General features: G+C 42.2%; 2 protein-coding genes across 9 annotated transcripts in view; one reads left to right on the top strand and one right to left on the bottom strand.

The window, feature by feature from the left end:
* The first annotated feature begins 1990 nt into the window (after window positions 1–1990).
* Window positions 1991–18957, top strand: RAB14 (RAB14, member RAS oncogene family). Of its 2 annotated transcripts, none has more exons than XM_069771188.1 (8): window positions 1991–2205; window positions 10270–10328; window positions 11667–11720; window positions 13233–13410; window positions 14539–14605; window positions 15507–15594; window positions 15902–15932; window positions 16821–18957. In XM_069771188.1, exons 2-8 carry the CDS (start codon window positions 10277–10279, stop codon window positions 16996–16998), a joined length of 648 nt encoding a protein of 215 aa, XP_069627289.1. In that variant the 5' UTR covers window positions 1991–2205; window positions 10270–10276; the 3' UTR covers window positions 16999–18957. The 2 variants fall into 2 exon arrangements, with proteins under 2 accessions (XP_069627289.1, XP_009925127.1); XM_009926825.2 differs by lacking the exon at window positions 1991–2205 and adding an exon at window positions 7074–7173.
* Window positions 18958–19922: 965 nt separating this feature from the next.
* Window positions 19923–21743, bottom strand: part of CNTRL (centriolin) — a 35931-nt gene continuing 34110 nt past the window's right edge. For all 7 annotated transcript variants that reach the window (XM_069771177.1, XM_069771182.1, XM_069771178.1 and 4 more), the window contains 2 exons: window positions 21349–21552; window positions 19923–21008 (listed from right to left, as the gene is read on the bottom strand). In XM_069771177.1, the coding sequence (XP_069627278.1) occupies window positions 20898–21008; window positions 21349–21552 (315 nt within the window). In that variant the 3' untranslated portion in view covers window positions 19923–20897. The remainder of the gene's footprint in view (window positions 21009–21348; window positions 21553–21743) is intronic.

Below are 21743 nucleotides of genomic sequence, written 5' to 3'. Positions count from 1 at the left end.
GCTTCTTATTACTCAGAGATTTATTTATTATGTAGATTAAAAAAAAAAATCTAATTGCTTTTCATCCATGCTTTTCACCCTGTGTAAGAGGTTTCTGCCTAGATGATGTGGAGTGCAGCATCCAGTGCCTCCCTGGTATCTGTCGAATAATAATTAGGGGTGAGTGATTTGTGGAAAACAGTCACGGCAGAAAGCAGAGGATTCCCTGTACATTGCTACACTACGAAAATGGAATTAGTAATGTCATAGTAATGGAGATGGAAAATGTCCATTCTGGAAAGATGTTTCCGTAGGAATGTTAGTATCAGTGGCATGCTGCCTTATGGGAAGGGGAATTTGAATCTTGGACTTGGATACAGAACAGAATTTGATGCTTTCCATAATGTGTGGGACTGAAATAAAATCCTTATTGTCCTCTAGCAGTCTGTTAGGAAAGGAAATTACATTATTTAGATTCAATGTCTACTGGGTTTTGGGGCAGGAAGAACCATTAGCTCTTTTCAATCACACTTAAGCCCTAATCAACTCTCAATTCTAAAATAAGTAGAATCCCTCCACTTGCTTTAATTGAAGCTCTTGGCTTTTGTGGCACTAAACCTGACAAAGCATCCTGTTTGTTCTCAAAAGCATAAATCATCCACTGAAAACACACTCTGTGGCTGCCCTCTAGCAGCCCTTGTGGTAATTTCTTTTTAAATAGAGATGTAACTACCTTTAACAGGTTTGTAGGCCCTAAAGCTTTCCAAAAAGACAATCTCAAAGGAGTTTTGGTTAAACACAATGTAAAACTGAAAGTCTGAGTATTCATCTGTAATACCAGGAGTCTGAATTTTGTACGCCTGGACTCATTAACTGTTTCTATAATTTCTGTGTGTAAGGGAAGTTTGTATGTTGAGCTGAGAATCTGGGTAAGTTTATTGAATTGGAGATACATAGAATCCTTTCATGATGTTACTTTTATTAAATTTTTTTCATCTCCTGAACCACTGAATGTTTTTTTAATCCCATGAGCTGTGAGATTTGTGCAGCATCTTGCATTTTTTAGGTCTTTAGTATTGCCTGCCACAAGTGTTTAAAAAGCTTATTTAAAAAAATTAAAGCCAAAATTGACAAACTGGTTAGAGCGTTTCACAGGACATTGTAAAAGACACGAGACAATATTAATTTTACTGGAAACAGAAACAGAGCTCTCTACAGTTCCTTGGAGATTTTGGATGCTGGAGTATGCTGGAGCATGTATGTCCTGTGTACCTGAACCTTGCCAGGCTGTTCCTGTTTGCATCTTCTCCCGAACAAATAACCGCGCCTCGGTAACGACGGAGAGATTTCAAATCGTTCGGTTCGAAGGACGCTGGCTCTGTGGGGATTCTGAGGCAGGACAGGAAACATGGACGTAATCCTTCTAGACAGCACGTGAAATATCTCGGGAGTCTTTGTCTTCACGCTTTATTAATGTCCCTGGTTCTAGAGATTACCTAAACCCAGAAATGGTAAGATAATGGTAATGGTGAGGAGGCAGCTGCAGCGGTGACTTCCGAAGCGGGACCGTCGAAGGGCCGAGGGGGACAGTACGCTTTTCTGGCGGCTTTTCTGGGGCTTCCGGGAGGGTGACTTCACTTTTCCACCACAAAAAGCTGGGAAAAAAACCGAGGTTTACCTCACCGCTAACGCCTTCACCCGCGGACGGCCCGCCCTGAGGCGCGAGCACCCGCGGAGGAGGCGCCGCCTCAAGGAGGGAGAGGGGGCGCGCGCGCCTGCCCCGCCCCGCCCCGCCCGCCGCTTTCCCGCCCGCCCCCTCGGCGCGCGGCCGGGCGGCGGCGGGGCGCGCGGCGGCCGCCTCCCGCCCTTCCCGGCTCGGCTCCGCCCCGCCGATGGGGAGGCGTGGCGGCTCCGGCCCTCGGCCTCGGCGATTGGTTCCGGCGGGGCCTCTCGCGCCCACCTTTGTGCAGCCCCAGCGCCCGTCGAGAGTGGGAGGGGAAACCCCGTGCGAGGGGCGCCGCCATCTTGGATAAGGGGGGTGATGGGGGCGCAGTGGAGCCAGCGGAGCCGAGCCTGAGGGAGCCCCGGAGAGAGGCGGAGACCCGGCCCGGCCGTTGCCCAGCCTGAAGCAGAGCTGCTCCAGTGCCCGCAGGGCGCGGGGCGGGGGGAAAACCGGGCTGCCGCCGACAGAGCCGCGCTGCACAGCCACTCGCTTCCCGAGCCCAGGTAGGGAGCTAGGCGGGGAGGGCCGCCCCTCCGCCCGGCCGGGCCTAGAGCACTAGGCCCCGCGCTGGTGCCCGGCCGCCGGTGGGCGACGCTCGGGCGGGCGAGCCGCCCTCTCGCCGGCAGGCCGGGGCAGACACCCGGCCGCCACCCGGACCGAGTGGCGACACTTCTTCCTCCTCCTCCTCCTGCTGCTGTCCGCAGCCGGGGCCTGGTCGGCCTAGTCAGTGTGCCGCTGCCCAGCTCCGAGGGCCGGTGCGGGCTGGTCCCCGGCCTCGGCGGGTCTGGCCGCCCTCGCTGCTCGGCGGCGGGCAGAAAGGGGAGGGGGCCGCTGGTCCGTCCGGGGCCGAGGAGGGTGAGGCCGGCTGGGCAGGAGCTAGGGCGCTGCTGCACTGTTTGTCGCCGCCGCCTCCCATTCCTCCTCTGCACTGCACTGCACACTCCCTGGGTAACACGCCACCGTCAAGTACTCGTGCACATGCGGTATGTATGTGTGCCCCTTACCAATTGTTGCAGTTGCAAGTAGGGTGTTTACTCTATGTATATAGTATACCGCGTATGTGGCCGATGTGCAGTGTTCTGTGCTTTTGATTCTTACGTTGAACCGTGCTGTCATGAACTTTGCCAGAAGAATAACTTGTCATGAGGGCTGAGGGGAGTGCCGCTTTCTCGAGAAAACGACAAAAGTATTCGAGGCTTGTTCTTTGTTTTCTTTTGTGAATGCTTATTCGGGCTAAACAGAAGAGTGAAGTTCTGTTCTTTCACCTGGCTGTCTATTGCCTGTTTGCAGTACGCTCTTAAGGTTGCTATAACATCTGTGGATAGCTTTGTCTTGAATTAAAATTGTACTGAATTATCCTCCCAGTAAAACTAGGGAAAGGTGTCGGTCTACATTGGGGTGTCTCTGGCAACGGCTTTATTGCTCTGGAGGTTACTTGACGTGGACTTTGCTTTTTAGGCCTCTGAAACAGAGTGGATTTATGTTGTTGTATGACTTTTTTTTCACAGAGGTAACAGTAGCCCTTCGCGAACAAGACTTACTCGGGTTGTCTGTATCCTGAATCACTTCAAACTCCAAGTCACTTTGACAGTAGCCAGATGTTATCATATGGAGTGCATTGGTTTGTGGATTGATTTCTATCATGGTTTGAATTGAAGGCCTCTTGTGCTTGGGCGTTACTCGGGAATGGAAAGAAAATCCCAACCCTGGGGGACTTAATAACGAAATATCATGTAGCTTAATATGGATTGAAAAGGAGTTTGCTAGCTTCCTGTAGTGAATTGAAAATGTCATAAATCTGAGTGGAAGGAAGAAGCTCCTACTTTCCATTTTATGAATAACAAAAAAAAAAAGTTACTGTGAAGGACAGTAGTTTGAAAACAAACCTGTTACACTGGAGGTACTAGGTACTAAAATGTAAATAGGTCTTTTAAAATTACTTGCTTATTCCTGTGCATCTAATGGAACCTGCTTATGGCTGGTTCTCATTTTTCTGTATCTTTCTGAAACAAAGGAGATAGACTTTACTTAATTTTGTTCTAAAATGTGCTTGTGACTTGTTATGTTTTCCAAGGGGGTGACTCCAGGCAGTTGTAAGTTGTTCTGATTTGTTAGACTGACAACAAAACTCTTCTGGTTTCTGTATATACAGTTCCTAAACTTATCTGATATCTCGGGAACCTCGTTCTCCTACTATGAATGCAGACACATGCTATGGTTTAGACTGTTTTATAGGAAGAGGAAAATAGGATAAATGAGGATATACAAACATATAAAGAACTATGGCTGAGAGAATGGACACTGGAGAAAGTGCTCTTACTGATGAGGACAGGTATGCAATATTTAATTTAGCTATGGTGCTAGGGTGTGGTTAGTAAAAAATGAGGTGTATGCATATAAATGCAGGAAGCTTAGGAAATAAAATGGAGGAACTTAATGGTGCAGGATGTGAAACCATTAAAAGGACAAGCAACATGGTGTGTGTATGGCTGGGTAACAGTTGAGGAAAATCAAAAAGTGAAAATAGTATGATACATAGCCTTGATTTAAAAATAAATAAAGCCACCGTTCTCATATAGGAAGAGAAGTGAAGGCCTGTGAAGTCTTTAGAAATACTTACTAGGCCTCAGGCTGTGTTAAGGTGTTTTACATGATTAAAGAATATAGCAAACACATTTCTTCAGGAACAGCTTGAAATGGGGCTCTGCACAGCTGAAGCTTGTTAGTCTGAGCCCAGTAGCATGCAGGCCTCGTGTTTTCTGAGAAAGAATAACTGGACATGGAAATAATAAGGAAATGCAAAGTGATTTTTTTTTTTCAACAGCAGATCATAAGAAGCTTGCTGGGTTGCTGTCTGATCAAAGATCAGTTCAGCCTAATTTACCATCTTGTGCTAATCAGATGCTTTAATGAAATCCAAATGGGGAAAGCTAGAGAGGATGCCTCTAGAAGAGCTGCAGAATGAGCGAGGAACTGGCCAGCAACAAGTAATGTTACCAGATAGATGTGAAAGTAGTGGGCTGCTAGTGGGCTGCTAATGAGACTCCTCAGGGATCTGTCTCAGAAGAGGACTTCTTAAAGACAAGCAAGCAAAAATAAACAGACCGACCAGGGAGGCTGTGGGACCATCCTCTTCAAGAGGGTCAAGATGTTTACATATTTATGAAGACCTAAATGTCCTTGGTGTGTGTGGAAGTCATAAAACCACAATGAAATTTAATAGCAGGCTATGAGGTCTATTACTATGGACAACAGACTTAGGGGAGTTCACTTGAGTGTATTAATTGATAACAAAACTGTTATTACCTTCCAGTATGGTGTGATTTTTACAGAAGACCACAATTGAAGCAATTACAGACTGTATTTCTAGCAGCCTTCTAAAGTAAGGTACCAGTTAGACTGTGTTGTTTTTTTGCTTGACAAAAGTCTTCATCAGGGGAATAGTGCAATTATTAATTGCAACAATTCTATCTCTCCCCCGTTCTTCCCCGCTTCTTGATCTCTTCTCGGTATTCACTATTAACATCTAAGTAAATATGCAGGGAAGAGGATATGCCCTGGGAAAGAGCATAACTACTTAGTCATTTTGTGTAGAGATTCAGAAGCTGTTCTAAATAATAGTTGTTATTGGTTGTGTACAGTTCCCCTTGTACACAACTAATACTTTCTTCCAAATGAAAAAACTAACAGCTCTTTGAAAGTTGTTGCAGTTTATGAAAGGAGTGATATGATGGCATTGCCTTTTATAGAAGGGAACTGGACTTCAACTGTGAGATCCTTTCCTGTTGCATAACCTGGAGGAATGACCGAAAGAACACCTGGATGGCCAGATATGAAATACAAAATGCCTCTTGCTGCAGGCTAACTAAACAGTGGTCCTCTGGCTGCAGAGTAGTATGTTTTTAAGGGGAACCTGTAATAATTGGACAGTCCTGAGTTTGAAGCTGATAGCTGTGGATTGGCCAGCTGATGGTATTAACCACCTGCAGTGTCTAAGAAAACCTCTGTATACAGGTTCTAGTCTCTTCTAATAGCATACCTGCTTCTTGCTGAGCACAAAGCTATGAAATTTCTTTATGCAAATGATTAAAATTGACTATGTCCTTGAGTTGAGCTAGAAGGAACTGCATGGGTCTCACGAAAGCTGGTATGGATATATTTACAGTTATGTTATTCTGATAAAGAATGTTACAGCAATGCGCCTGGAACAACCTTATCTCAGTTTGTACAGATGTATGCTGATACTTGAAATAAGGCTTCAGTGACATGTCAAAATACCTGCGTAGTGGTTATTGATTAGAGGAGGAAATGTAGGTGTCACTAGTATCCCATTAAGGTCATCTTTAACTTCTAATAAATAAAAAGTTGATATATGGAAGATGGATTATGGTGACACTGTTCACTGTAAAATTTCTAGTCCTAACTGTAGTACAGAAATTAATTGTGCAGGCTTTGAAACTAACAGAAATCTGTGTATAGTGAAGCATGATCCTCTGGCTAGTTGCCATCCTCAAAAAATGCTCTAAACTCTGGGGAAGTGTTACCTCTGAAAAGGGAGCCAAAACTTGTTCTAAATTGGCAGACTTTCCTGGAAGAAAGATGGCAGGTAGACCAAGCTTCCAGACTGAACTTCTTTTACTTTCTGTTAACAGTAACTTCATGGTTGGTTAACTTTGTCATATTGTATAATGTCAGCAGTGGCGGAAGGTGAGTTGTGTATACTTGTGTGCAACTTTCTCAGTCCTGCAGTTCTTGCCCCCTGGCTCTCCCAAGAGGAAAACCCCAACCCCCTGTATTGGGATTATTAAGATTCATGTGTCTGGAACAGAGGGCTGTGAAGTGGAGGTAGAATTCCAGTTTCTACAGATGGGTGATGCTATCAACATATATTAACCCCTTGCATTAATATGCAGCTAATATTTTTGTATTTACTGGATCCTGTTGTGCATTATTGTTGTCTAGACTTCTTTCTTTCATCTGTAGTAAATGCTGAGATTGTCAGCTTTCTAAGGCTGAATTCTCACCATGGCTTCTGTGTTTAGTTTGTTGCATTTATTTTTCCCCTTCAGCACAGAGTCCTTCTGGAATATCGGTTTTATTCCAAGATCTGAGTAGAATCTGAATTCCTGCTAATCCTTATTGGAATTTGAGTGTTTAAAAGTTTTATTAGTTTGGTTTTTGTTTGTTGGTTTTTTTAAACAAGTCTTCTGTTCTCCAGGAAAGATTTCTGACCTTTAGTAATAATTCAGAGTATTTCAGAATCTTTTCTGTAATGTGACCCTTGGAATAAATGTAATACCAAAGTGTTGCTTTATTTTTCAGTTTAACTCCAGAAATTGTATTTAAACTTTAATATCTGTGTTTCTTCAAGCGTTCAGTACATGTGTCTGTCAGACACAATGACTTCTCCAGCAACTCTCTGGGACTTGAAAGAAGGTCTAGACTCATCATATAAGTGAATTTCTCTATCGGTATTGCTATTAAAAATCTGTTTCTTTAAGCTGTGGAGAACATGTGTGTGCTAGGTCTTGCTGTACACTGTGGAGTGTGTGGTCTCTCTCATCTCCTTTAGGGGCCTAATGTCACTGTAAGAAAGAGGGTGAAGGTTTAGCAATGAGACATGGCTTTAAGTTAGTCCTCCCTTCCCACCCATTTCTTAACAGACTGTTGCGAAGCACAGAATTTGGTTTTCTAACTCTCACTTTGAAGTGGGAACTGATTTAATGCATATGTTGCAAAGCAGTGACAGTTTCTTTTATATTGAAATAGCATAGTTAGACTTCTTTACTTAAAGAGTATAATGAAAATTGACATATCTTGGCAAACAAAAACAGCCTGTCAAATAAACAGAGATGTATATTTAGCAGTAAAGATTCTAGTTAAGAGATTAATTTCAAACTCAGTTTGTGATATAGCCTGCACAGAGTTCCCAGTTTGTCCATTCTTTAAAAAAAAAAAAGTCTTTCTCACCTTCCAGTGATGCTTCTTACAAGCTTGGCTAGTAGGATGCATTCTCCTTACTTGTTATATACAGCAAAATTGTAAAGTCAGATGCTCAGAAATATGAAACTTCTTTGAGTGTTTCTGAGTACTTAAGCATGCTTTAGCCAACTAGTATTGTGAAGGCAGAGGGGCTCACCTAGGTTTCTGCAGGACAGATTTCTTAGCCATGTGAGTGGTTCCCTGTCTTGGAGTTTGATGCTGAATTTTTTTAAAAAACAGTGTAAATTACTAGATACTACCATCCTCAGAAAGTACCATAGATCTTTCAAACTAGATGTATATTAGTGCTCTGTGTCTTTGCCTTTCTTTATTGTGGCTGTAGCACCCACCTGTTTTCTGTGGAAAACAGTACAGTTCATACTATCCTCCTGAAGTACTTGCACATATAAATTGTCCTTTTCAAGCTTTTTTTTGTACTTCCACTTGCATACCTCACAATCCTCCAGTTTAACCTTGTCTGCTATCAGACTGAATTGAGCCATGAACATAGTCCTCCTAGCTTCACTTAGAAAGCAAGTTAGGTATCCTGTAAGAACAAGCACATTGGATCAGAAGATGCTCTGTCCGAATGTTACTGCTATTGCGATGTGCTAGAGAGGAGGAAGAACATAATGCGTGAAGATGTATTCAGAAAATTGAAATATTGGATGTTTCCACAGTGACACATTAACTTTGAACTCTGTATGGAGCAGTTAGTTGTCTTTATTTGCTGGTGTTGAAAATAATTGGTGCACATATTGAAGCCAATACTATAACTCTGGAATCTTCCACTTCCGGGAAATAAGGCAGTAAAGTTGCTGGCTTGCTTGGTAAAGGGCAGTGCGTTCTCGGTCATGGATGTGAATTCTTACCCAGTACAGTGATAAGAAGTGGTCTGTCCACTGAGTGGTTATTTGTCAGAGACTGAGGACAAAGGTGGTGTGGGATGTCTGCATGAGATTTCCCTCAACTACAGCAGAAGTTTCCTCTAAAATTTGCTTAATTGACCTGACTGTTCTTGGAGCTCGTGTGACACTTGGTGTGGAATTCTATCTTGCTAACATATGCAAGAATTACTGTCCAAAATTCTTTTGTTTACTATCTTGGATTAAACTTGGTTTAATAGAACAGTGTGTTTATGTATATATAGGACTTAGCGTAGATGCTTTGCATACTGTTTAGGGTAGAAGGACTTGAGAGTTTCCGTATCATGAGTCAAGCATGAAGGAAAGGCAAGGTGCAGATCAGTGACTGGCACACAGTAAACCCTTCTCAACTGCCTGTTGGAGTTGTTCCCCCTCCAAGGTCTAGATAAGAGCGTTTGCTTTAAACCTCTGCTGTGCGAAGCAGTGGCTGTTGGCTCTGTACTGTGAATGAGATTTGTTGTCAGTCACCTTTCTTAGGGCTGCAGTTCACTGTTACGGATTAATCGCGTTTGAGGAAACAGTACTTTGCTTTTGAAAAAGTTACAGGCTTGTAAGCTTTCCTGTCTGTGTTCCTATTTCTTTACAGTACTGGTTTCATTTGTCATGTGAATGACACATGACTGAATGAAAATCTTTCTCGGCTAAAGCAATGTTTTTCTAATGGCTGGCTATCTGCCATGCAGGAGGAGGAAAGGAAATGGTGAATTCCTAGTAGAAATTTTCCACTTGCTTAACTGATCACACTGTATCTAATTTAACGTAAAACCTGGGACAAAAGCAGGCATTTTGCATCCTTTATGTTAACTGGCAGTATCTGGGCTGTATAGACTTAAAATCCTGGTTAACTGATGTATTAGTAAGTCAGCTATTACTCCTTGCAGGTTTACACAGCTGAGGCCAGTTCTAATTCCTCCTACATCTAGGAAAGCATAGGAAAACTCTGGAATATTGGAAGTACTTGCTCCAACCTAATTTTGACTATCACTTAAGAAACTGCTAAGCCTTGCTGTAATGCTGCTATGCTGACAAAGCCACAGAGATGTTAACTGACTTCTGAACATCTGATTTGTGGCTTGTACCGCTTTTCTGACAAGAACATGTAGCAGTCTAGACCCCAGTTAAGGCTACTACAGCATTCTTTTAAGTAATTCCTGGCTGTTTGATGCAAGCTGCACTGTTTCCTTTTTTGCTGTTGCAAGTCTCAAAAGCGTGAGGTAATAGTTCCAAATTGCTGGTTTGGGTAAACCTCTTCAGATTTTTCTTTTGGAGTCAGATTTTATTTTCAGTTCATGCATCAGCTATTTGGTGAGTGAGTGTTGGTCCAGCTGGTGACTATGTAAAGCAAGAAGCTACTGGAGCTTTTAAACAGCTTTAAGTCTTTCTGGATAAAATTGAATGAGTATCAGTGCTACGCAGAGCATGTTTCTACTTGGAGGCCTTGCTGGCAGGGGCTCAGAGCAAATGATGTGGGAGTTTTGCTGAATGTCTCTGGCACTCATTCAGTGACTGTGGGGAAGTACACAAACTTGAACTGTGAATGAAAGGATACTTGGGGGGAGAGGAACGGGGCTTTGTTTGGTTATATGAACTAAATTGGATGAATTGGGTTGAATTTGGTGAACAAGTAGCAGTTCTGATGTGTTCTGTTTTTTGTTTTAGTGCCACAATGGCAACTGCACCTTACAACTATTCCTACATCTTTAAGTACATCATTATTGGTAAGTATCACTGGGCACATACCTGTTTGTGTCAATGGGTACATGCATGACAGCCTACCCAAAAACCCTATGGCTGTACTATGCTTGACTTCTGTTGCATGCTACTTGCTATATAGTAGTGATTCTTTCAGTAGTTACTTGTCCAACCTCAGTCCCTCACAGATCACCATGTTTGCTCTAAAGCTTTAGCAGCTGACAATATAAGGGCAAATACCTTTATGCCACAGTATTGGAGCTGTGTGATTGGTGGCAGGTGAGCTGGAAGTGAGGGCAAGTACTAGTGCCTGTATTGAGTTCACTTGATTGCTGAGTTACTGTTAAAAATAACTGTTCTTCTTGACATACATACTTCAGTATTCTTGAACATCTTCACTGTTAAGGCCATAATACTTAGCCCTCTGCATAGCACTAGAAAAAAAGGCATTCTAAAAACATGTGCATGTGGTCCCTTTCTCCCTAACTCAAGTTTATATTTAGGCAAATTGCTAAATCCTTTGGAAATGGGGAAAAACTGTAATGGGAGTCAACACAACTGGGATGTTGTGTTGATTCAGGTTTGCAATAGCGTTTTGCATTGTTAGTCTGAAAGATTTTAGAATATGTTGAAGACACAAGTGCTAATTGAAATCCATTGCTTTAGACAGGCTTATGAACTTCTGTCAGGCTATATTTTTGTGTTTAAATGCTGCTTTTGGCTGTTTAAGAGTCAGGGACTTGATTGCATTTATTACTATCCTGGAAGAACTGGTCTTGCTGTTAATTGTTTAATTCTTAATGATCTTGTGTAGGTGTAAGTGATCTGCAATCTTATTGTAGTGGCTTGTAAATCAGGCTGCTGTGACAGCCTCAGCCTGTGGAAAAGTTGGTTCTTAAAACCAACATCTTGCTATTTCTTACTATTGGCATTGTGTAAGTGGATCAGTGGAAATGAAGCAATTTCTTGGTGTGTTCTGATTGGTTGTCAGTATTTTTTGATGTCCTTACCAGTAATTGCAAGTAAGATGGGAGCAGGACAAACATTCAAAAGGTCTATTTTACATTTCAGTTTCTTACAGGTCTACTTCTCATAACATTGTGAAACACAGTTGTAAAATCAGTAGTACAGATTAACTTCTCATTTGAGTTTTCTGCTCCATCCTTGCTTGCAACCCTGTACCCTTACCAGAACTATAGTGCAAAATTTGATAAAGTTAAGGACTGTTGCCAGGTATAGAACATTGTGCACTAGCCCTGAAAAAGGAATGACTGCCTGTCTCTGTACTATTTGTTGTGTGGGATGAAGAAAATGTGCTTATTGCAACAATGTGGTGTCAGCCTTAACTATTCTTTCTGTAACAGGGGACATGGGTGTAGGAAAGTCCTGTTTGCTTCATCAATTTACAGAAAAGAAGTGTGAGTATTTAAATTCACAATATTTATTCTAACTGGTATGCTTCATCCCTCTTTCCTGCCTTTTTGCTTCCCTCATGCATGAGCTTGATCTCATGTCTCTTAATCTGTATGGGTTTATATTGTACTTTGTCAGATTCTTGTTTCAACATCTGCAGATGTAGAAACAAAATGTTAATGTACTAACGGTAAAACTGCTGCTTTGGTCAGTCCTACCTGTGATGAGTGGGGAGACCGTGTCTGGTTTTACAGCTTTTCCAGGGAATTTTGATACGGAACAAAGAAATTTCTTATCTGAAACTTGCATGTTTTCCAATATTAGTGTAGCTTGAACACGAGCAGTTGGAGGGTTTTTTTAAGTGCTGCTAAGGACTTAAGAAAAAGATTCTTTTTTTTGTTTGACTCCTTGTTTGCAGACTTAAGTAGCACTCATTCTCTGTAGCTGCTGTGACTCATGACATTTGGACTGCCCTCTGTGATGGTTGTTTAAAGCTTACTGCAGTCTGTCTCAACTGTAATGTTTTTTCATGTATGCTATCATGACTAATTAAGAATTGGCTTCAATTCTTCTTAATAATGTGTTGCATTGGAGTTTGCAGTGGCTATTAGCTCTGTGGTTTTCCATGTAGCTCACACTCAATGGCTAAGTCCGTAGGTATTTATTAGTACAAAGTTAGTCTTTACTGTGTGCTACTCAAGATGTGGCAATAAGTGGGTGGGAGCTACAGTTTAAAATATTTCTGTTTTCCAGTAGAAATAGGATTTTTTTTAAACTGTTGCTTTTAATTAAAATCCAGTATCAGCCAATTCTTTAAATGCTACTTTGCATAGGGTCAAATTCTTGATGAGGGTGTGTCTTAAGCGGAAGCAGTACAACCAAACAAACATGTCAATCACCTCTATTACAAGACTGTCACTAACTGTAGATAGCTTGAATAGGTACTCATCCTTTCTGCATTTTCTTGATCTTTATAAAGATGAGCTTATTAAGATGAGTTTATTATAACTAGAAAGATGCTTTTTTGGTTTTGGTTTGCTGTGTTGGTAGCTACTTATGAAACTGGTGCTTTTCCTGTGGACAGTCACACTATCACCCTGTCTGAAACAACTTGGGATATTTGTTTTTGAAGCTGTGTTACAGACTAACTGTATCTTGGTAATTCCCTAAAAGTTATCTTTTCCTACTGCATTAAAATAGTTAACCATTTCTGCAAGGATAGGCTGAGGTTCAGCTGACTTGATACCTTCTGATATGTATGGCCAAACAGCATCAGTGTACATGCATCAGAGAAGGCAAGGAATTTTATAACTGTTTTTAAAACTAACAGCAGTGTAGGGCATACTTCATTTTATTTCTGGTTAAGTGATACAGTTTGGGTGCTGTAGGTGTAAAAATGCTTTCTTAGAGACTGAAAATCTAATAAAGATAACTGAAAACTGGTGATAGTAATATCTTTGTAGCAAGGAGACCTTGTACTAGAAAGATCTGATCTTTGCTCTTACTTTTCATGACAGTTATGGCAGACTGTCCCCACACAATTGGTGTTGAATTTGGCACAAGAATAATTGAAGTTAGCGGCCAAAAAATTAAACTACAGATTTGGGATACAGCAGGACAAGAGAGATTCAGGGCTGTCACACGAAGCTACTACAGAGGAGCAGCAGGAGCTCTTATGGTCTACGACATTACCAGGTAAGGTGCTGTTGACTGGTGCATCTTGCATCGTAGCTCTATGTGTGCTTGACAAGGTGTTTGGATATCATGGCCTTATATGTACTGTCTTGTCTGTCCCCTTGACTTAGATTTAAACGACTCTGGATGTCTTTGTATCCTGTTGTGTGAAGCTTACCACACTTCTTTATCTAAATACTTTAAGTATTTAAAGAGCTGAAAATGAAACATAGGAAATTGTGAGCTGCTTTTCTTGAAAAATTTCACTGCTGACAGGCCTGAGGATCTTGTCATTTCAGGCCTTGACTGCCTGTGTTGAAGTTGATTAAAGAACTGGTTTTGTCCTTAAAATCTGCTCTTCAGTACATGGATTTTTCCCTTCCTGGGAGGCAATGGATACTGCTGCTTACCTGGCAGGAATATTCCTAGAGTAGGCACAGGACAGAGAACCTCTGTTGCAGTGGGCTATGTAAACATGCTTAACGGACTGTATAGATGAGAGCATTGCAGGAGTCTGACTTCTGGGCCTCTTCACGGGCTAGTCCTCCAACAAAACCAAGACTGTGTGGAAGCTATCCTGTCTTCCTTTTATAGGTGAAAATTAAAGGTGCTGCTAACAGAATAATGAATCAGGTGTGCAACATGAAATACTTTCACTTTCACATGTCTCCTATCTTCTTCTGGGGCTGTTCTTGACATTCTTCAAGCACCTCTTTTTTTTTTTCTGCATATATAGGTATATTTCCTGTTTACTTAGATCTTGAGTAAAACAATCTTATGCACTGTTTGTTACTGAAGTGCTGTTCTACTGTAGAGTGTTCTGTAAGAGTATTTGACAGGAAATCCTTTAATGTGTTCTATACAAAACAATATAGATGTTGTCCTTGTGAAGACAGTAAAACTACCACATACTAGAAGTGTGTCTTTCTTTCCACCTGTGTTGTGAGAGTTGCTCTGGGGGTTTAAAGTTGACTTGTTGAAAATCTTGGTCTGAGTCCAAACAAGATGCTGCTGCTTTATCTTGAGGTTGGGGACAAGAATAGGGATGACAGATGTCAGTGTGTTTTAATGGATGCTGACTATGCTGTTGGCACTTAAGTATTTTAAAAAATACTGTAGCTAAAACTGTGCTTGCTTGATTCTTTGCAGAAGAAGTACATATAATCACTTAAGCAGCTGGCTGACAGATGCAAGGAACCTCACCAATCCAAATACTGTAAGTTGGACTTCATTTAGCTTGAAAGCAAGATTGCTCATCTCTAAGCAAGAGGTGGAAGGCTTAGGCCAAAGCATCCGCAGTGGTAGCGGTGTCCTCTTAAATAAGTTGCCTGTGTTTTCTCAACTACTTAGCTCAGAGTTGTCCTTATGTCCCTGTTTTACAGTATACCGGTGACTCTCTTCCCTTACTGGAACTGGAGCAAAAGTGTAGGCTTCTGTACAGGAAAGCAGTGGTTTCTTCTAGAAGTCTTGTTGTGCTAGTTGCCTTTCAGGGGCCTGTTTTCAGGAGTTGGAGACAAAATTATGATTAACTCTGGACAAACCTTAACTTTTATTAGTACTACTTCGTGCTTTGTGGTAGTAATGAGGTGAATGCTATCTCATCTTAGATTGAAATATAAATTGGATCTTCAGCAAAAGCTGACCAGGTCTTCTGGAGGGATGGGGAAGAAGGTTCTTCTGTGTCTCTTTCACCATACCCCAAAACTGTTGTCCCTCAGTCTTTTTCTGAATGCCCCTAATACACTTTAGCACCAAGCTCATGGGAAGACTCTGCTGTGATGAAAAAAGACTTTCAAAGATGGTCTGGATTAGCAGATGATTTAAATACAAGAAGTGGTTCAGAGTACAACCCTTATGAATAAGGAGTAGGACTGCTGCTTTTTAGGACCTCATCTCATGAGAACAGCCTAAAGCATTTGAAAGTGACCACTGGAGATGCTGTTCCTGACTTCACAGAGGGGGCACTGCTAGAGCGGTGTTTTCCTGAAGATGGGTGGCTTTTGCAGTTAAGCTTTTCTGCATATTTCCTTTTGGGTTTTTGCCTTACTAATAATGAGGGTGGTAGTGAAAAAGCTAGTAAGCTTTTTCCCAGACTAATTTTCTCTCTTCTGAACTAGGTGATAATCCTCATAGGAAATAAAGCAGATCTGGAAGCACAGAGGGATGTTACATATGAAGAAGCCAAACAATTTGCTGAAGAAAACGGTGTGTTTTTTCTCTTGAGCTGTTACATTTCCTACAAGGTAGCAATGTTAAAGTGAATCCTCAGCACTGGTAGCTGCAAGCTTGCACTTCCAAAGTAATGTAATTATATATACAAGCTTCTACTGTTCCTCAGTCTGGCTTAACTCTTAACTGTGCTTAGTTCTAGGAGTCAGCTTGTGTGTTGATGCCCTAACTTAGTCATCAAATACTGTTTAGTACTAAAATAGTGTCTTGCATATAATGCGACTGACCTACGGCTGTTTGAAGTATATTATGCATTGACTGTTAAACCTCTGTTTCTGAACAGGTTTATTGTTCCTTGAAGCAAGTGCAAAAACGTAAGTTACTTTTGTCTAGAGTAAAGATTCAGATGTGGTCTGTTTAAGAGGAATATATTGGTTATGACTAAGTACAGCCATAGAGTTCAGGTGTAGTAGGGTTTTACAGGTGGAAAAATAAAACCCAAAACATTTTTGAGTTGTCTTAGAGGGAAAGGCACATATAGCAGTTTCAATCATGTCAGCTTTGACTTGAAGGTAATGTGGAAGTTGGACCACTTGCTACATTTTGGGCAAACACTTGTTGAATTCAAATGAACTGATTTGGTTTTAAGACATTATTTGAGCATAGAATGTGTACGTGTGGGTAAGAGTGGTTCCCAGCTAGATGTTCCTTCCCTTGGCTGTCTCGAGCTGTAAGCAGGTTCTGTAGTCAACAGCCAGTCCCTTCAGTCGCTGAGAGGAATCACCACACTGTACTTGCAGTTGGCTGGGGAGCCTGTCCGAACACAAGGGATCAGAGCCTCAGTGACATGAGTAAATGTGGTTCCAACTGGCAGCTGTTGTAATGGAACCTTTTAACAGAAAGGTTTTGATTAATAGTGGCTCCCTTATCTGTAAGCCTCTGCCAGAACTGCTCTGTGCATGTGGCTCAGCACCTTAGCTTATTTCTGCTACTCGATGTTTTGGCATGTGTTTCTTATTCCTGGCTAGTCCTAATAGGTTTAATGGCTAGGGAGCGAGTTGCCCTATGAAAGGCTGTCCCAAGGACAGGTTATCAAATTTTGTGGTAGTCCGCTTTAAGTACTGTAAGCTCTTCTTGCACGTAAGAGGAGTGCTACTTGGTGACCTGTCAAATCCCAGCAAGGGTGTCTAGCCAGCTGCCCCCATAACCCACATCGCTTTGCTGAAGCGTAGCCTGAGTAACTCCTGCTGCTCTCTTCATAGTGGAGAGAACGTTGAGGATGCGTTCCTGGAGGCTGCCAAGAAAATCTACCAGAATATCCAAGACGGAAGCCTGGATCTGAATGCTGCAGAATCAGGTGTACAGCACAAACCGTCAGCTCCGCAGGGGGGGCGACTAACCAGTGAACCCCAGCCCCAGAGAGAAGGCTGTGGCTGCTAGTGACCTCTGTTTCATGGCTCCATTTCTGACCTTTCACCTCTGTCTGTTGGAAGCGGTGCTTTTGACTGCTTCCCTGTCTTCTGTACATCTTACTGGGTTTAATTAAAACTCTGAGACAAGTTTAACACAGTACTAAACTGCTAAAACAACTTTAGATGTAATCAGGTTATCAAAGGCAAGTAGAGTAATAAAACCTCTCCTGCATGGTAAATCTAGAAGTTTTTTTTTCCTTGATTGTCCTTGTGATAGTGTCACCGATACATAATTTAAACTGAGCACTGATGCTGGACTCATGATTTTACACTTTTGCAGGGCTTTGTCTTGTATGGTTTAATTTTATGGTTCTTTGGCCTTTCTTCCCCACCTCTAACTGTTTAGAGCTGTCCATAGTAAAGGATAAGTTTTTGCTGTGAAATGATTTCCGATGGTAGCAAGGGGCTATGTAACAATGTGCTTTTGTTGAAACAATTCCCTGTGGTGTGTGTGTTGGGGGTCGGGGTGGGCTGGCGCAGGAGCGAGTGTACAACTTGCACAGGGAAACAATCCATTCATTCTTGTGCTCATAGCTTTACGTCATTTTTTTGCCACTTTTATCCTTTTACATTTGTTAACAGAACGTAAATATGTATAAAATTTGAAGGAACTGAGCTAACAGTTAAATACATCCTGTGTATATGATTTTAATGAAGAAAATGATTACTGGCATTAGAACAGTATATAAGAAAATACCAGTTTGTACAGTATGACCTATATGTGACCACGTTGCCCCCTTAGTACAGAAATCGATGTGACTGCAGTTCACTAACATAGGCTTAACTCCTTGGTGTCAACAGTGGACATTGTGCTGGGGGAACTCTAATTCTGATGCAGAAACTAACACTAGTGGAATCTGTCTTTCATCTTTGCACTGTGGTATACCTATGCCATTTTATTAATCCTGTTCTGTGCAATCAGCAGTGTGCTAACCTGCTTTTCTCTTCGGTAAGCGTTTTGCATTATTGGGCTTCATCACCTGCCTTGCATCGTATACAAAGGCTGGTTCTCTTGCACATCTTACGCTTTTATACCTTTAACTTTTGAATGGTCAGAGGCTGAACTGGACAGTCGGAACAACGCGTGTGCTCTCTAGGGATTTTTAACTACTGTTGTATTTTTTTAAACAGTCCCCTGTGAGGGTTTCTTGTGAGACTTGGCCTTTTTCATCAAGCCTTCAAGTACGTCCTTCATGGGATGATGCAACCTGTAATGCTTGTATGGAGTGGGGGGTTTCCAAGGGGTGATGGCACACATGTGGCTGTTACTGAACTACAGGTGGGGTGTGCTGTGGTGTCAGACCGCAGTGTGTGGTGCTACATGCAGTACTGCTGTATTTCATGGGAAGCTTGGCGTGGAAAACATCACATACGGTTTAAAAATGGAAGGGGGTGAGCGCTTAACCATGGTCAAATGTCATCTTTAGTCTTACTGCAGTGTTTAAAATACAAAGTAGTCTTAAAATCCCTCTCTAGACACTAAAACTATACAATGTAAGTAAACAGTGGTACCAGAGTATTGTACAGTCAATGTTAAATAAAAGCCAAAACTGGAATGTGCAGACAATAGGATTTGGGTAACTTGTGCGCTGTCCCTTTGTTTTGTCTGGTTAGTCCTTTTTTTTAACTAATATTCTTAAGTAGATGGATATGTTCAAGATCTACAACTAATGCATCCTGCTTAAACCGAGGTTGCACCACAAAGGGTTTGCCCAGGGACCATGACCTGCTGCTGACGTGAAGTAAATGTTCTAATGACTACAGCTTGTTGAGGTGCAATACCTGTACTCCCAGAGTAAGATACAGTAGGTCTTATTGTTTCTGTCACAGAAAGGATTTGTTCAGACTGCTGTACTCCTCATTTGATGTAACGATGCTATTAATCTAAATATTTGTAAATAAAGTACCTGTATCTAGATAAACTACAGTGGTGTGTGGTGGTGTTCTGCTTACAGTGCAATGGCTGAAGGTGATTGTTCCTTGGAGCTCTGCAACAGGGACTGCTGCTGTTCTTGCTCTGCACCTTGGGGGCAATTTTCCATCCACCCCAGGAGCTGGCCTGCAAAGGCTGCCACAGGTGCTTCTGCAGTCTGGCCCTTGGTCCTTGAGAAGAGCACTTCACTGAACTGGGGGAAGAGGAATGTGAGTGCTACCCCAGATCATGCAAGAATTCCTTGTAGTGATGGTGTTTGTGCTTTAACTGATTGTGTTTAACCTTTATGATGGGTCTTAAGTGGTAAAAAGGCACAGCCTGCTCCCAAGAGGAAGCTGCTGGGTTCTTCCAGAGCCCAGACCTGTTCTTTAAGCTCTTAACAGGCCAGGGCTGACTCCAGTGTTGTTTATTCCCAGTGAAATGTGACACAGTTGCTAGGATTAATATAAACCTTTTCTGTGCAGCAAGTGTCACCTATGGATGAGAGAGGGCAAGACTGAGACCAATTTCAAAGCCTGTGGGGCTGGAAAGGGGTGAGAGGCGTGGGAAAGGGTCACTTGGTACAGGTTTCCTGGTGGGTGATGGCATGTTCTTTAGGATGTGGAGTTGTGTGCAGTAACATCTCCTGTGCTTCACTGTGCCTTGTTCCTCCTGCCTAAAGGCTTTACACAGTGGTTTTTCCACTACTAATTAAGAGCAGCTTGCTTGGAACTTTGTTTAATGAGCCCATTAACCATAGCCACTTGCTTCAGAAAAGCAATGCAGCTAAGCTGAATGCTTACCAGCAGTAGCCAGGAAATGTTACAACTACATAAATACCAGTATTGGAAGAGCTTCACTTCCTGCAAATGGGAGCCACAGAGGTCAGAGCATGGTACTGCTGTCCTAATCCAGGGCTGCATATCCTTGAGAACTTTAAAAAACCCAAACAACAAACCAACAACCCAAAAAACTACAGATAAAAGCAAGCATCAATCACTGAAGTTTATTTTAAGGAAGTACTCAAAAATAATTGTATTTAAAACATCCATGCGTTTGACAACAGGTAAGTGGACAACTCTGTCCTTGTGACAAGTTTTCTTCCAAGTGGAAAGTGACAAATGCACTTAAATAAAACGGGGTGTTTGGGGCACATTTAAAGCCCCATTTAAAATAATTAAAAAAAAAACTTATATACACATAAAGCTCAGTTATTCAATCGTACAAAAAACTTCACAGTACCGAGCAGGCCCTGCAGCCAGCTGTGTTAGTGGTGGCAAATGCCTTTTTAGAAAAGGCTTGCAAAACTGAGGTAGACGTCTTCGAAGGTGATGGCGGACAGCAGAGCCACATGCCTGGAGGGAGCAGCCAGAGCAGCTCTGCCCTGCACTGAGGGCAGTTGCTGTAGCCTGGCCTGTTCTGGCTGTTGCACAGCACAGGCAGCTCTTACAGCTGAGGGGAGGCTGCTAATGCCTGCTGGCTGGCAGCTGCCTAGGAGCAGCTGTAGACCAGCTTGAAGCTTTTCTGCTACTGTAGGGCAGCTCTTGAAATAATGTATTTTTAACTTGAATCATTGCAGAAGAACACTCAAGTACCAGGTCAGTATTGTAACAAGCTGTAACCGAAAACTAGATGCTGGGCCGTATATTTAATTAAAACCAGAAAAGCATTACTGAAAGATGAAGGGTACCAGTAGCTTAATGTTTAAGTTGGTCAACACAGTAGTAATTTCTCATGTCAGATGAGAGTTTACAAGCAGCTCTCACCTACAATTTGTTTAAAAATACACATCCAAGAGCCAGAACAGCATCAAGCACCAGGATACCAACCACAGGAATGCTTTCACTGGAAAGGTCTGAGAACCCACACCTGTCCTTGGGCTACCACCACCTACAACCCACAAGCCTCAACCTTCAAGACGCTCACAACTCAGTGAAGTTCCAGCTGGGCTGAAGTCACATCTCACCGCTGGGCTTTACCGAGAAATTCCTCGCGAGCAGGAACGCAGTGTCTGCGACACCACTGCAAGACCTGCTGGGGACCTGGGCAAGTCTTGTCAGAGTGGCCTAGAAAAGGCAGTAAAAGTAAGTCCGAGTAAAAAAAAATGAATGCCTTCAATTAGCAGACACACATTAGTCTTTAAAAAACAAAGGAAAATATGGATTTTAAAGAATAAAATACAAAGCTTAAAAAAAAAAAAACAAACCCCAAACCCTTTGAGGAAAACATACCAAAGAAGTTAGCTACTCCCAGTGTAACCAACTGTACAATACGACCACCTCACCTTCAGAAAACCCCTGCCATGCCTCTAAGATGGTGAGCACATGGCTGCAGTAGACTACCCATGAGCTAAAAATTATTAAAAAAAAAAAGAACCAAGAATTCCTGTACACAGCAGAGTATTACCTGTGTTTTTGATAAATTCAGAGCACTGTGAAGAGATACTAGACTTGAGCTTTGGGCTAGAAACAGAGAATCTGAAGAAGTGCTGCTGACTAGGTCATCCAGTGCATCCACCTGTCGCTTCAAGCTGTGAAGGGTGCCTTCTGTTTGCCGTTTTCCTCTGATTAATACTTCTACTTGCTTGGACATGCACTGCCGGAGCTGAGCCTAAATAAAGCGTTGGTTCTATTTATATGCAGCTAGTGTAATTTTCAAGACTGTATTTAAAAAGTCTGATGACCTTAAGTCAAGCCATAAGGGACGTGCTGTTAAGAGTCTCAAACCACAAGCAGATGGCAATGGGTTTGTGAATTATTTTTAAATAGCTCACCTCCTCCCAAGTCAGAAATAAGCTGCAT

The sequence above is a fragment of the Haliaeetus albicilla genome, chromosome 26 (genome assembly GCF_947461875.1).
Source record: "Haliaeetus albicilla chromosome 26, bHalAlb1.1, whole genome shotgun sequence".
NCBI classification, from domain to species: Eukaryota; Metazoa; Chordata; class Aves; order Accipitriformes; family Accipitridae; genus Haliaeetus; species Haliaeetus albicilla.
The sequence above is the reverse complement of the archived record's forward strand: the minus strand, read 5'-3'. Positions and strand labels throughout refer to the sequence as shown.

Coding starts and splice junctions, on each gene's coding strand:
- RAB14 (XM_069771188.1), top strand. CDS start 10,277: ATGGCAACTGCACCTTACAACTATTCCTACATCTTTAAGTACATCATT. Junction 11,721..13,232: donor TCAATTTACAGAAAAGAAGT/GTGAGTATTTAA, acceptor TTTTCATGACAG/TTATGGCAGACTGTCCCCAC. Junction 15,933..16,820: donor CTTGAAGCAAGTGCAAAAAC/GTAAGTTACTTT, acceptor CTCTCTTCATAG/TGGAGAGAACGTTGAGGATG.